The sequence below is a fragment of the Rhinolophus ferrumequinum genome, chromosome 2, assembly GCF_004115265.2.
Source record: "Rhinolophus ferrumequinum isolate MPI-CBG mRhiFer1 chromosome 2, mRhiFer1_v1.p, whole genome shotgun sequence".
NCBI lineage: Eukaryota > Metazoa > Chordata > Mammalia > Chiroptera > Rhinolophidae > Rhinolophus > Rhinolophus ferrumequinum.
This window is the reverse complement of record NC_046285.1, coordinates 1878352-1892288: the sequence shown is the minus strand read 5'-3', so window position 1 is coordinate 1892288 and position 13937 is coordinate 1878352. Positions and strand designations below refer to the sequence as shown.

The window sequence follows — 13937 nt, the reverse complement described above, 5'->3', positions numbered from 1 at the left end:
GAGATAGTTTTTGAAATTATTTTTGCTTTCTCAGTATTTGTTGGGCCCACTTTATGCAGCCTTAAAAATGGAAAGTGTGGAAATTATTGAGGAGGTTCAGTGCCAAATTAAACAGGAAAACCTCAGCAGTAATAGTGATGGAATATCACCCAAAAGGCCTCGACTCACCTCATCACTAAACTCTTCCGGAAGAGCACCAAAACAGGCCGATGGGTATGACCTTCATTCAGTTTTTGTTTAGTCATTTAGTAAAAGTTTATTTACTTAAAAAAAAAAAAATCACCTTTAGTTTAGTGCTTTGACTTAAATACACAAAGAACATTTGTTCTTTCTAAAAGTAGACAAAGGAATGCTTAAAATATTTTAATAGTTTTTATGTGAAAGATTTCATGGGTAAATATGGTTATTTAAAAAACTTTTTAAGGTCTTTACTTGCCTGTCTAATTTAACTTTTTAATATATGAAACATCTCAGGCTATATACATCTATCAGCAATTTAAAAAAAATGTGAGCAGGGTGGCAGGTTAGCTCAGTTGGTTAGAGTGTGATGGTAATAACACCAAAGCTGCTGGTTTGATCCCCGCACTGGCCACTGTGAGCTGCATCCTCCTTAAAAGAAAAATGTGAACAAATAAATATTTTTTTGGCATGTGGCCAAAGAATTCCCATATTTCAGTCATCCCTGCGAGTTGTTTTAAATCTTAAGATAAATTTCAGTAGTTGACATTACATGTTGTCTTTTGTTTTAAATACTTTAACATTTGAACCAAAGTTATATTAAGTATGAATATATTTATACTGTGATCGTAATTAATTACAGAATTAAGCATGTGGATATGAACAAAAAGAGCACATTATGGAGTGCACTGAAACAGAAAGCTGAATCCCTTCAGATTTTCCTTGAATACGGTCCTCTAAAGAATACTGTTACTGAGACTTTAGAAGGAGTCGCTGTTGTCCTGCAACTGATGGCTCTGTGTACTGTTCATTGTTCTCACCAAAACATGGACTGGTAAAGCAACTTGTATTTTCTGGGTGGGTTTCTTGCAATACATTTGGATTTATTGTTTAGGAGACCTCATTCAGTTCATTTGTGTGACCTTAGAACGCAAACTTTTTGGTGAAATAGAAATGTTTTTATTGAGCACCTGCTATAAAGGCTAGGAACTGTGATAAGTACTATCCATGACTTATTTAATTTGTACAATAATTCTGTGAGATAAGTGTTATTATGTCCAGTTTACAAATTAGAAATCAAGGATCAGAGAAATTGAGGTTCTTTTTTGTCTGAAACCTAAACTAACTTTCCTGCGCATACGTTTTTAGAAATAGCAGAACACAGCTTTATACAACTCAAAAGCCAATGTTCTTTTAGTTAAACATTTAATTAAAAGAACATTTCCCTTTCATTACAAGAGTAGGAATTTATAGTTTTTACCAGAGGGAACCGGGAGTGGGTAAGGGGGGGATGGAGGTAGAAAAGGGTAAAGGGGGTCAAATATATAGTGACGGACGGAGAACGACTGTGGGTGGTGAACACATCATGTGATGTATAGATGGTGTGTTATAGAATTGTACACTTGAAACCTGTGTAATTTTATTAACCAATATCACCCCAATAAATTTAATAAAAAAATAAAATAAAAAGCATTCTCTGATAAAAAAGATGGAGGAATTTAGTACTTGTTAGAGATATATTTTTGGTTCAGCATTCTTAGTGTAGGTTAAGTATTTTATCAGAAGACCCAAGTAGTGTGAGCACTCTCTAAAGATTTTGTCTTATTTTTAGTGCCACATTATAGACCAACACTCCTTGTTAATTTTTTATGTGAGCATTTGTTCTGTATTTGCTGATTGACTCTTTTAATTAGCCAAAACAAAGTTATGGAGGCGATTTTAAAGAAATTATATTAATTCACATTGCATTAAATTTGGAATTTGAGAAATTTGAAGGAATAACTAATTAGGCTGAGGTCTACCCATGTCCTATTAGTAAGAAAGTGTTTACTAAGCCAGTTAATAATTATGCAGGCATATCTTGTGACATTTTAAAGCCTGGTAATGCCACATTTAAATATTCTAGCTGGAGCATATGGCCAAATCCAACCGTTGATCGCCTGGCTGCAGCCCCAATAAACCTGTTTGCTCTTTGGGGCGACACAAACAAAAAAAATGAGATTAATTTGAATTATCAAGTCCTAAGGGTGATTTAGACAGACATAAAGAGATTTAAAATAATACTGGCATAATAATTTGCATATTTACTTTAAATTGGTTTAAAGTTATAGGTTAGTTTTGTACTCACAATTTCTTTTGCCTTACAATATTAGGTTTGACTAACAAAATTAATTTTAATTCTGTCTTTAAAAATATGTATTGACTGCAGCCATAATTTCAAGGACTGTCAACAGCCATGTAAGAAGAAACCTTCAGTAATGATAACTTGGATGTCTTTGGATTTTTACACAAGAGTGCTTACGAGCTGTAGGAGTTTGTTAGAATCTGTTCAGAAACCTTACCTGGAGGCAATTATTGATAAAGTGATGAAAATATATGATGCTTTGATTTATAGTCAAGGTGAGTATAAATAAGCAGTAGATCAAAATAACCTATAAAGATAGTCAGTATAGAAGTAGGCTTTCTCTTTTGCCTAAGGCCTTAATGAACAAGTGTTTGGAATATACAAAAATTTTCTTGCTTTCAGTTCTCTTATGCTTGTCAGTAATTTCCAAGTTACAAATTCATTTGTGTAACATTTTGATTTATTTTTTTTCAGTCAATAGAAATTATTTATAACTTTAAAATTTTTTGAGTTGAGAATCTAAAGAATGCTGTGATCCTTTTCCTTAAAAATGCATAGATGCATATTTTTATGAAGTAACATTTAAGTTTGGGGGGTTCACAGACCTCAGAACTTCATCTCTATGTTAAGAACACCTGTTATTGAATCTTAGTTCTAATTCCAGTTGATGTTTAGAACATCTGTTTTTATTGAAAAAAAAAAACAGGTAAATATGATTAAGGAAAAGAGAATTAATCGCCTGTTGTGTGTTTCGGTAGTAAAAACATCATTTGAAGATCACATTCTGGAAGATTTATGTGGAATGCTTTCACTTCCATGGATTTATTCCCATTCTGATGATGACTCTTTAAAGTTGACCACGTTTGCCACTAATCTTCTAACATTAAGCCAGAGGATTTCGGATAGCTTCTGTAAGTGGTCACAAAATTCTGTGTGTGTGGTTTGTTTTGTTTTAACACATCTCTAGATGGGACTTGAACACTTGTCATTTCTATTTTTTCAATAATTAGAAGAGGAGGTACATTTCTAATAATTCAAAAAAGAGTTAGACATGTAAAAAAGTTAAAAATTGTAGGATTTGCACATCCTGAACTCTGTTCTGCCACATTATTCTTCAAAAATGTCATTCCAGTTTACATTCCTGTTAGCAGAATATGGGAGTTCCCATTGTTTCACATCCTCACCAACACTTGGCATTGTCATAGTTTAAAAGTTTTGCTATCTAAAAAAACAAAAAGGAATGTCAAGGTAATTATCTAAAAACATTTTTTCTTGTTATCTGATGGGTGTGATTTTCAATTTGCATTTTCCTGATTATGTAATAATGTGCACCGACTTTTTTAAGTGCATATGCTTTATTTTTGAAAAGAGAACTTAAATGAAATATATATATATACAGCCAAAAAAATGTATATGCAGCCAAAAAAATGTATTATAAGAAAGGAAAACTGTATTAAAATTATAATATTCAATATATACCGATAACAAAAGATGAATACAAGTCGTGTTTGACTTCTGCAGTTACAAGAGGGGCTCAAAGTGGTTACCATCAGTGTCCAGACACTTCTGATTACTGCAAAGTATTGCTTGAGCAATGTTGACCAGTGTCCATTTGTAGGGTTTCCAGGCGGGAATTCCCACTTGTTCTCAGGGAAATTTTTTCACTTTCCCCTTCCCGAATCCCAAGTTATAAAGTGTTTTCTGTTCTCCATGATGAATCGTTTTCACAAAGTGATGGCCGATACTACCAACCAGCTGGGTTCAAGGAGCCCATTTTCCCGATTTCCCGACCAACTTTTCTTGGGATTCGGGAACAGGAAAAGGAAAAAAATTCCTGAGAAGGGGCGGGAATTCCCGCCTGGAAACCCTATCCACTTGTATACTTTTTTTTTTGGCACCATTGGTATATTTAGATGTTATTTGACTTTACAGCAAAGAATGAATGTGTGTGTATGTATGTATATGTATATAAAATTAACACTTAGAAACCTTATTTAATAGACTTACTTTTTCAGCACCACAGGCACAGTCACGGTGTGTGTTTCTTCTGACTCTGTTGCCAAGAAGAATATTTCTTGAGTGGAGAACTGCAGTTTACAGCTGGGCCCTGCAGAGTTCCCATGAAGTAATCCGAGCTAGTTGTGTTAATGGATTTTTTATCTTATTGCAGAAGCAGAATTCTTGTCACAGAGTTCCCAAGATTCTTATGTATGTATGACTATTTTAGTTTGAATATATAACCTGATTGGGAAGATCATATTTGTAAATTTTTGTTAAATGCTGGGTATATAGAACAAATATTGCTTTTAGTTTTACAATTTATATTTTTTTCCTCCTAGGCTTTGTCTTACCACTACTTTTGCCCCAAATTAACTAATACTATTAATATTTAGACCACAAAATTAAGCAAATTTTATTACCTTTTTTCCCCCAGAGATAAAGTCAAAGATGATTCTGATATTGTCAAGAAAGAATTTGCCTCTATAATTGGTCAACTTGTCTGTACACTTCATGGCATGTTTTATTTGACAAGTTCTTTAACAGAACCTTTTTCTGAACATGGACATACGGACCTTTTCTGTAAGAGCCTAAAAGTCACTTCTCAATATGAATGTTCATCTTCTCGACTAAAAGCTTCTGTTTGCAAGCCGTTTCTTTTCTTACTGAAAAAAAAAATACCTAGTCCAGTGAAACTTGGTGAGTGATTTATCATTTAATATTTTAAAACTTTCTTAAGCTCTGTTTTAAAAATCAGTGACAGAATTAGCCTGAAGCCTTAAAAAATTAGACTTGCTTGATAGATTCAATGTTCATGTAATTATTGATAAAAAGGAAGTCTGGTATTAGACTGTATCCCAGAACTAATAAGGGAAGTAATTTTTGGGTTTTTAAAATGCTCTTGTGGTTTGACAGCATAATGGGGCACACCTGATTTTTGATTCAATATTCTGAGGTTCAGTATCCTGTCTCGTGAAACCAGGGCCTTCCTAATGTGTCCCCTGTCACTGCCTCAGACCTTCAGAACTTCAAACAGTTAGATACTTGGCCCAGCTGAGTACTATGAATTGTATCTTCTTGACCACTTTCCAGTGGTTCGTTGGGACCATGACATTTTTGCACAATTACAAGGTTGTTTGGGTTCTAAGTTGTAACTTGTTCTCAAGTTTTCAAAACAGTATGTGATAGGTAGTTTCTAGGTCTTCCTAAGTCTTTTAATGTGAGATTAACAGTAAGGCTCAAATTGCCCTTAGTTCTTCGGATTAGTGAAATGTGCTTTTTAAGTCTATCTAGGTAACATACAAAATCTAAATGACTAGTCATTTTATGATTTAAAAATGTCTATAATTTATTTTAGATTTAAATTATTTATAACTTATTAAGTATAAAGTAAATTTAGAATTATAAGTGTTCATTTTAATCCTCCACAATTCTGTGTGCTCTACAAATACTAAATTTTGGAATTAAATACTAAATACTGCATTATAAGGAATCTTAGGATTCTATGTAGTACATTATTTATTGACTATTTTTACAGTAAAACTTTGACATTTAATGTGTTAAAGTGGGTATTATATGCTCTCTCCCTTTAGCTTTCATAGATAATCTATATCATCTTTGTAAGCATCTTGATTTTAGAGAAGATGAATCAGATGTAAAAACAGTTCTTGGAACTTTATTAAATTTAATGGAAGATCCAGACAAGGATGTTAGAGTGGCTTTTAGTGGAAATATCAAGCATATATTGGAATCCTTGGACTCTGAAGATGGATTTATAAAAGAGGTTGAGTTTTTATTTTTAAATATTTGTGTTTTTATAAACCTGGCTCGAAAAATTGAACTAATTAATTAATTTTATTGTTCTAGCTTTTTGTCTTAAGAATGAAGGAGGCGTATACACATGCTCAAATCTCAAGAAATAATGAGTTGAAGGATACTTTGATTCTTACAACAGGGGATATTGGAAGGTATGTTTTGTAGCATTTATATACTTTCTTATTTGTTTTGGCCATTGTCCTTTTTATTTGTCTCGTGTTAGAAATAGTGATATGAGAGATGTGATATTATAGAAAGAAATGTGATATCAGCATGGATTTATTTGTGGATTTCCATTTATTTCTGAGACACTGATGATAAATTTTCTGTTTTAATTTTAGGGCCGCAAAAGGAGATTTAGTACCTTTTGCACTCTTGCACTTACTGCATTGTTTACTATCCAAGTCAGCATCTGTTTCTGGAGCAGCATACACAGAAATTAGGGCTCTGGTTGCAGCTAAAAGTGTTAAGCTGCAAAACTTCTTTAGCCAGTACAAGAAGCCCATCTGTCAGGTGAGTCAGCATTGCCCTTGACTGTGGAAAATAGCAGTACCTTGTAATAGTTAAAAAAAGAACATATGTGTGTTTTATTTTTCTTGCCTTAAAAGATAAGTTTTTAGAAATGATGTATTTAGTTTATTTAAGAGAACCTAAATCTTGCCAGTTTTATATTTTAGCATCTTGGACTAAAGATGTAGATTGTAAATGGGAGATGGGAAAATTATCTTATAATACTATATTGGATAGTCATGCTCTATTGTTAATCTAAAAAGAGATACCTTTCCTTTTCAGCCATTCTTTTAGTGATGATAAACTCCTTTATGCCTTGATATTATGGCTAAGGCACTTTGTTTTAAAAAAGGTTGATTCAATTCATGGCTGAAAAGTTAGGATATACTAAAATACTGGCTTTGCCCTGTGTTGATAAATCCTAAGCAAGATATTCAAGTTTCTTAAGTAAGCCTGGTTAGTTTATCTGTAAAAGGGAGATTATGGATAACGCATTTCATTAAGGTTGTTGTAAAAATTAAATGAATGGTAATTCAGGTAATGTGTTTATAATACTGTCTGATACTGTTGTTTATGTTACCTTAAAAAGTATTAGTTAAATTTTCTTCCTTGTGTGAAAAGTAACAAATCATTTTGCTCCAGTTTTTGGTGGAATCCCTCCACTCCAGTCAGATGACAGCACTTCCTAGTACTCCAAGCCATAGTGCGGAGATGCGAAAACAAGATGTGGCTCACCAGAGAGAAATGGCTTTAAATACCTTGTCTGAAATTGCCAATGTTTTTGATTTTCCTGATCTCAATCGTTTCCTTACTGTAAGTGGCACAGCATAGTCGACTTAATTGAGATTTTTCAATTTAATATTATGTGTGTGTTCTACATTTTTTAAAAGAAAATGTGGCAGGTATATTGAGGAGTGTCTAGACTCTAGATTTTCAAATTCATGTTTTCTTTTGACTGATAGGATAATGTTACCTATGTTATAATATTTAATTTCATGTTGATTTGAGTCATTGCTCTGTATGGTTAGCTATTTTGAAAGGTTAATGCTAATTGGTTAACACTGATTTATTCAGTTGACTGGGCCCTTAAGTCTTTTTTTTTTTTTTTTTGCAGCTCACATTCAATATTATTTTATATTAGTTTTAGTTGTACAGCATAGTAGTTCGACATTTATATAATTTGTGAAGTGATCCCCCCAATAAGTCTACCTACCTGATACTATACATAGTTATTACAATATTATTGACTATATTCCCTTTGCTGTAGTTTACATCCCATGACTGTTTCATAACTACCAATCTGTACTTCTTAATTCCTTCACCTTTTTCACCCAGCTCTCCCACTGGCAACCATCAAAATGTTCTCTGTATCTATGAGTTTGTTTGTTCAGTTATTTTGTTCTTTAGATGCCACATGTAAATGAAATCATATGGTATTTGTGACTTTTTCATTTAATATGATTCCCTCTTTGTCCATCCATGTTATCGCAAATGGTTAAGAGTTCCTCATTTTTTATGGCCAAGTAATATTCCACCATATGTATATGTACCACCTCTTCTTTACCCAGTCTTGTATTGATGGACACTTCGGTTGCTTCCATATCGTGGCTATTACATATATTGCTGCAATGAATATCGGGCTGCATATATCTTTTTGAATTAGTATTTTGGATTTCTTAGCATAAATACCCAAAAGTGGAATTGCTGAGTCATAAGGTTGTTCTATTTTTAATTTTTTGAGGACCCTCCATACTGTTTCCATCGTGGTTGCACTAATTTGCAATCCTACCAACAGTGCACGAGGGATCCCTTTTCTCTACATACTTGCCAATACTTGTTTGTTGCTTTATTGATGATAGCCATTCTGACAGGAGTGAGGTGGTATCTCATTGTGGTTTTTATTTGCATTTCTCTGATGATTAGTGATGTTGAGCATCTATTCATATGTATATTGGCCATTTGTATGTCCTCTTTGGAGAAATGTCTATTCAGGCCCTTTGCCCATTTGTTAATTAGATTTTTTTTTTTTTTTTGGTGTTAAGTTGTATGAGTTCTTCATAAATTTTTCATATTAACCCCTTATCAGATGTATTATTGGTAAATATCTTCTCCCATTAAGTAGGTTATCTTTTTGTTTTGCTGATGGTTTCTTTCATTAGTTTGATTTAGTACTATTAGTACTATTAGTACTATTTAGTACTATTTAGTACTTTCATTAGTTTGATTTAGTAGTCCCATTTGTTTATTTTTTCTTTTGTTTCCCTTGGGTGAGGAGATATATCAGTAAAAATATTACTAAGAGTGATGTAACAGAGTTTACTGCCTATGTTTTCTTCTAGGAGTTTTATGGTTTCAGGTCTTACACTTAAGTCTTTAATTCATTTTGAGTTTATTATTGTATGTGGTATAAAAGGTCGTCTAGTTTCACATTTTTGCATGTATCTGTCCAGGTTTCCCAGCACCATTATTGAATAGACTGTCTTTACCCCATTGTAAATTCTTGCCTCCTTTGTCATAGATTAATTGACCATGTAGGGATGGGTTTATTTCTGGCCTCTCGATTCTATTCCATTGATCTAAGCGTCTGTTTTCAGGCCAGTACTGTGCTATTTTGATTCCTATAGCCTTGTAGTATAGTTTGACATTAGGTACCTTGATACCTCCAACTTTGTTCTTCTTTTCTCAGGATTGTTGTAGCTATTTGGGATCTTCCGTGGTTCCATACAGATTTTAGGGTTATTTATTCTAGTTCTGTGAAAAATGCCATTGGTATTAATCTTTTCATAGGGATTGTTTTGAATCTATAGATTGGGTAGTATGGATATTTTAACGGTGTTATTAATTTCAAATAATGACAGTTTTACTTGCCCTTTCCAGTTCAGATTCCTTTTATTTCTTTTTCTTCCCTGATTGCTGTGGCATGGACTTCCAGTACTATGTTGAATAAAAATGAAAGTAAAAATCCTTGTCTTGTTCCTGATCTTAAAGGAAAAGCTTTCAAGTTTTTACTGTTGAGTGTGATGTTAGCTGTGGGTTTGTCAGATACGGCCTTTATCATGTTGAGGTATGTTACCTCTATTTCCACTTTGCTGAGTTGGTTTTTTTTATTTTTTTTATTTCATTTTTTAAAAATCATAGATGCTAGATTTTGTCAGACATGTTTTCTGCATCTATTAATATGATCAGATGGTTTTTATACTTCATTTTGTTTATGTGGTGTATCACATTAATTAACTTGCAGGTATGGAACCTTGCATCCCAGGAATAAATCCCACTTGATCATGGTGTTTGATGTTTTTAATCTGTTACTGAATTCTGTGTTTCCCCGAAAATAAGACCTACCTGGACAATCAGCTCTAATGTGTCTTTTGGAGCAAAAATTGACATAAGACCCAGTCTTGTTTTACTATAAGACCGGGTCTTGTATAATATAATATAATATGAAACCAGGTCTTATATTAATTTTTGCTCCAAAAGATGCATTAGAGCTGATTGTCCAGCTAGGTCTTATTTTCGGGGAAACAGGGTAGGTTTGCTAAATATTTTATTGAGGATTAATCCCCCCCTTCTGCCGCCTCCCATCCTCCCCCCGACTCTGGTTCAAGCTGTTGTTTCTCAGTCTTGTTGTGTAGGATACAGCTCCCTGGCCCATGCTGGTATTTTGAGCCTTGCACTCCCCTAGCTGAGGCAGTTGGTCACCAGTCATTGGTCGGCCAATCACAGCAGCTCAGGGCAGCTCTCGAGGGCTGCCGGCCGCTCACGCTGGTTGCCAGCCACTCAACACTGGCTGCCTGCCACTCATGCTGGTTGCCGGCTGCTCATGACAGCACACAGTAGCCCATAGAAGCCCACAGCAGCACACTGCAGCCCACGGCAGCTCATGCTGGCTGCTGGCCAGTCATGCTGGCCGCTTATGGTGGCACACAGCAGCACACAGTAGCTATGGCAGCACTCAGCAGCCCACAGCAGCTCATGCCAACCTCCAGCTGCTCACAGCAGCCCAGCTCCAGGGAGAGCTGTTGTTCACAATCTTAGCTGTAGAGGGCGCAGCTCACTGGCCCATGTGGGAATCAAACCGGTGACCTCTGCATTAGCATGGCTCTCCAACCGCCTGAGCTACCAGGCCGGCTCTTGCTGAGGATTTTAGCATCTATGTTCACCTGGTTTTGGAATCGATAATGGTGACCTCATAAAATGAGCTTGGGAGACTTCCTTCCTCTGGAATTTTTTGCAGTAGTTTGAGAAGTATAGGTGTAATTCTTCTTTGAATGTTTGGTAAAATTCATCTGTGAGGCCGTCCAGTCCAGGACTTTTGTTTTTTGGGAGCTTGTTGATTACTGATTTGATTTTATTAGTAGTAATCAATCTGTTTAGATTTTCTGTTTCTTCTTTTTGTAATTTAGTCTTGGAGGATTGTATGTTTTTAGGAGTTTATCCATTTCTTCCAGATTGTCCACTTTTTTGGCATATAATTGTTTGTAGTATTTTATTATAATATTTTGTATTTCTGTGGTGTCATTTGTCACTTCTCTTTCATTTCTGATTTTGTTTATTTGGGTCCTCTTTTTTTTTTTGTTTCTTGATGAGTCTGATTAAAGGTTTACCAATTTTGTTTATCCTTTCAAAGAACCAGCTCTTGTTTTCATTGATCTTTTGTATTGTTATTTTAGACTGTTTCATTTATTTCTGCTCCGATCTTTATTCTTTCCTTCCTTCTACTCACATTGGGCTTTGTTGTCTTTTTCTAGTTCCTTTAGATGTAACATTAGAGTGTTTACTTGAGATTTTTCTTGTTTTTTGAGGTAGGCCTGTATTGCTATAAATTTCCCTCTTAGGACTGCTTTTGCTGTGTCCCATAGATTTTGGGCGTTCTGTTTTCATTTTCATTTGTCTCAGGGTATCTTTTGATTTCTTCCTCGATCTTATTGTTAACCCATTCACAGTTTACTAACTTGTTATAAATAACAAGTTTATAACTTCATGTGTTTATGTGTTTTTCAGTTTTTTTCTTGTAATTGATTTCTAGTTTTTTGCCATTGTGGTTAAAGAAGAATTGATATGATTTCAGTTTTCTTAAATTTGTTGAGACTTAACATATAGTCTTGTGACCTAACATATGGTCTGTCTTGGGAAATGTTCCGTGTGTACTTGAAAAGAGTGTATATTCTGCTGCTTTGGGATGAAATGCTCTAAAAATATCAAATCAATCTGGTCTTAATGTGTAATTTAAGGCTGCTTTTTCTGTGTTGATTTTCTGTCTGGAAGATCTATCCATTGATGTCAATGAGGTATTAAATTCCCCTATGACTGTTTCACTGTTGATCTCCCTTTATGTTCGTCAAAATCTGTTTTATATATTTAGGTGCTCCAATGTTGGGTGCATAAATATTTATAAGGATTATATCCTCTTGTTGGATTGATCTCTTGATCATTATGAAATATCCTAATTTTCTCTTTATTACAGCCTTTGTTTTAAAATTTCTTTTGTCTGATATAAGTATTGCTACCATAACTTTGTTTCCATTTGCATGAAATATCTTTTTCCATCCCTTTACTTGTAGTTTTTGTGTAGATTTGTAGTCTTTCGATCAGAAGTGGGTCTCTTGTAGGTAGCATATGTATGGGTCTTGTTTTCTTATCCATTCAGCCACCCTAAGTCTTTAGATTGGAGCATTTAATCTACGTACATTTAAAGTAGTTATTGATAGGTATGTAGTTATTATCATTTTATTGTTCATACTTTTTACCTTTGTTTTTTTTTCTTTTTAAACAAGTCCCTTTAACATTTCTTGTAATACTGGTTTGGTGGTGATTAACTCCTGTAGCGTGTTTTTTTCTTTTTGTTTGGGAAGCTCTTCATCTCTCCTTCATTTTTAAATGACAGCCTTGCTGGGTAGAGTACCCTTGGTTGTAGGTCCTAACTTTTCATCATGTTGAATATTTTGTGCCAATCCTTTCTGTCTTGCAAAGTTTCTGTTGAGAAATCAGCTGACAATCTTATGGGAGTTCCCTTGTTGGTGACAAACTCCCTTTCTCTTGCTGCTTTTAAGATTCTTTGTCTTTAACCTTTGTCATTATAATTATGATATGTCTTGATGGTGGGCCCCTTTGTTTGTGATTCTCTGTGCTACTTGGGCTTGTATGTCTGTTTCCTTCACTAGTTTAGGGAAGTTTTCAGTCCTTATTTCTTCAAATAGGTTTTCAATTCCTTGCTCTCTCCTCCTTCTAGTAACTCTGTGATGTGAATGTTGTTATGCTTGATGTTGTCTCAGAGGTCCTTTAAAGTATCCTTTTTTTTTCATTCTTTTTTGTTTTTTGTTTTTTTGTTCTGATTGGATGTTTTCTGCTACCTTGATTACTTCTAGTGTATCCCTCATTTCAATTATTGTATTCTTTATTTCTGACTGGTTCTTTTTCATGGTTTCTTTGCCCCTTTTTTTGCTTACTATCTCTTTGTTGAAGTTCTCACTAAGTTCCTTGAGCATCTTTATAATCAGTGTTTTGAACTCTGTATCTGGCAGATTGCTTGCCTGCATTTTGTTTAGCACTTTTCCCAGAGTTTTCTCCTGTTCTTTTCATGTGGGACATGTTTCTTTGTCTCCTCATTTTGACTGCTTCTCTGTGTTTATTTCTATGTATTAGGTAGATCTGATACATGTCCCTGACTTGGCAGGGTGGCCTTATGTAGTATGTGTCTGTGAGGCCCAGTGGTACGTCTTCCTGATCACCTGAGCTGGGTGCTCCAGGAGTGTCTTTTGTGTGGACTGTATGTGCCCTCCTGTTGCAGATGGGCCTTGATTGCTTTTGGTATGTCAGTGGGTGGGATTGACTATAGGCTGACTGGCTGTGAGGATTGGCCATGACGCTGCATATGAGTTGCTGTGTGGGGGCTGACCCCATAGAGCAAGAAAAGCCCCAGAAGGCTCTTGTGCTTGCTGAGACCATCCTTTGGGTGTGCTGCTTGAAGGGCTAGTCGGGTGGTGTTCTTCTGTGTTCTGAAGCTGGCCAGTGGGTATGTTGGTTCTAGGGACTCTTGTAGGGGGTGGTTCTGGTGCAGGCCAACTGCTGCCTATATCCAGCCTGAGACTACCTGGTCGGAGCTAAAAAGTGGTCTGTGTTTGGTAACTGCCTGTGCTGGAACTGGAAGCATATGGGAGAGGCTACACCACGAACCAAATCTGGATGCCACCAGTACCAGGCCTGTGGCAGTTCAGCAAAGGGCACAGGTCACCGTGAAGCCTGCCAATGCTAGCTGCCCATAAGGCTCAGCTGCTGAAAGAACCTTGGGTTGGGTGAGGCTTGGTCTGTCTCT

General features: G+C 35.2%; 1 protein-coding gene across 3 annotated transcripts in view; it reads left to right on the top strand.

The window, feature by feature from the left end:
• Window positions 1-13937, top strand: part of ATR (ATR serine/threonine kinase) — a 107697-nt gene that overhangs the window by 9422 nt on the left and 84338 nt on the right. For all 3 annotated transcript variants that reach the window (XR_004421517.1, XM_033092241.1, XM_033092251.1), the window contains 10 exons: window positions 35-213; window positions 821-1012; window positions 2387-2577; window positions 3061-3213; window positions 4318-4510; window positions 4737-4999; window positions 5893-6083; window positions 6167-6267; window positions 6457-6628; window positions 7268-7438. Coding sequence is in view for 2 of the 3 variants with exons in the window: in XM_033092241.1 (XP_032948132.1) it covers window positions 35-213; window positions 821-1012; window positions 2387-2577; window positions 3061-3213; window positions 4318-4510; window positions 4737-4999; window positions 5893-6083; window positions 6167-6267; window positions 6457-6628; window positions 7268-7438 (1806 nt within the window). In the remaining variant the exon portion in view is untranslated. The remainder of the gene's footprint in view (window positions 1-34; window positions 214-820; window positions 1013-2386; window positions 2578-3060; window positions 3214-4317; window positions 4511-4736; window positions 5000-5892; window positions 6084-6166; window positions 6268-6456; window positions 6629-7267; window positions 7439-13937) is intronic.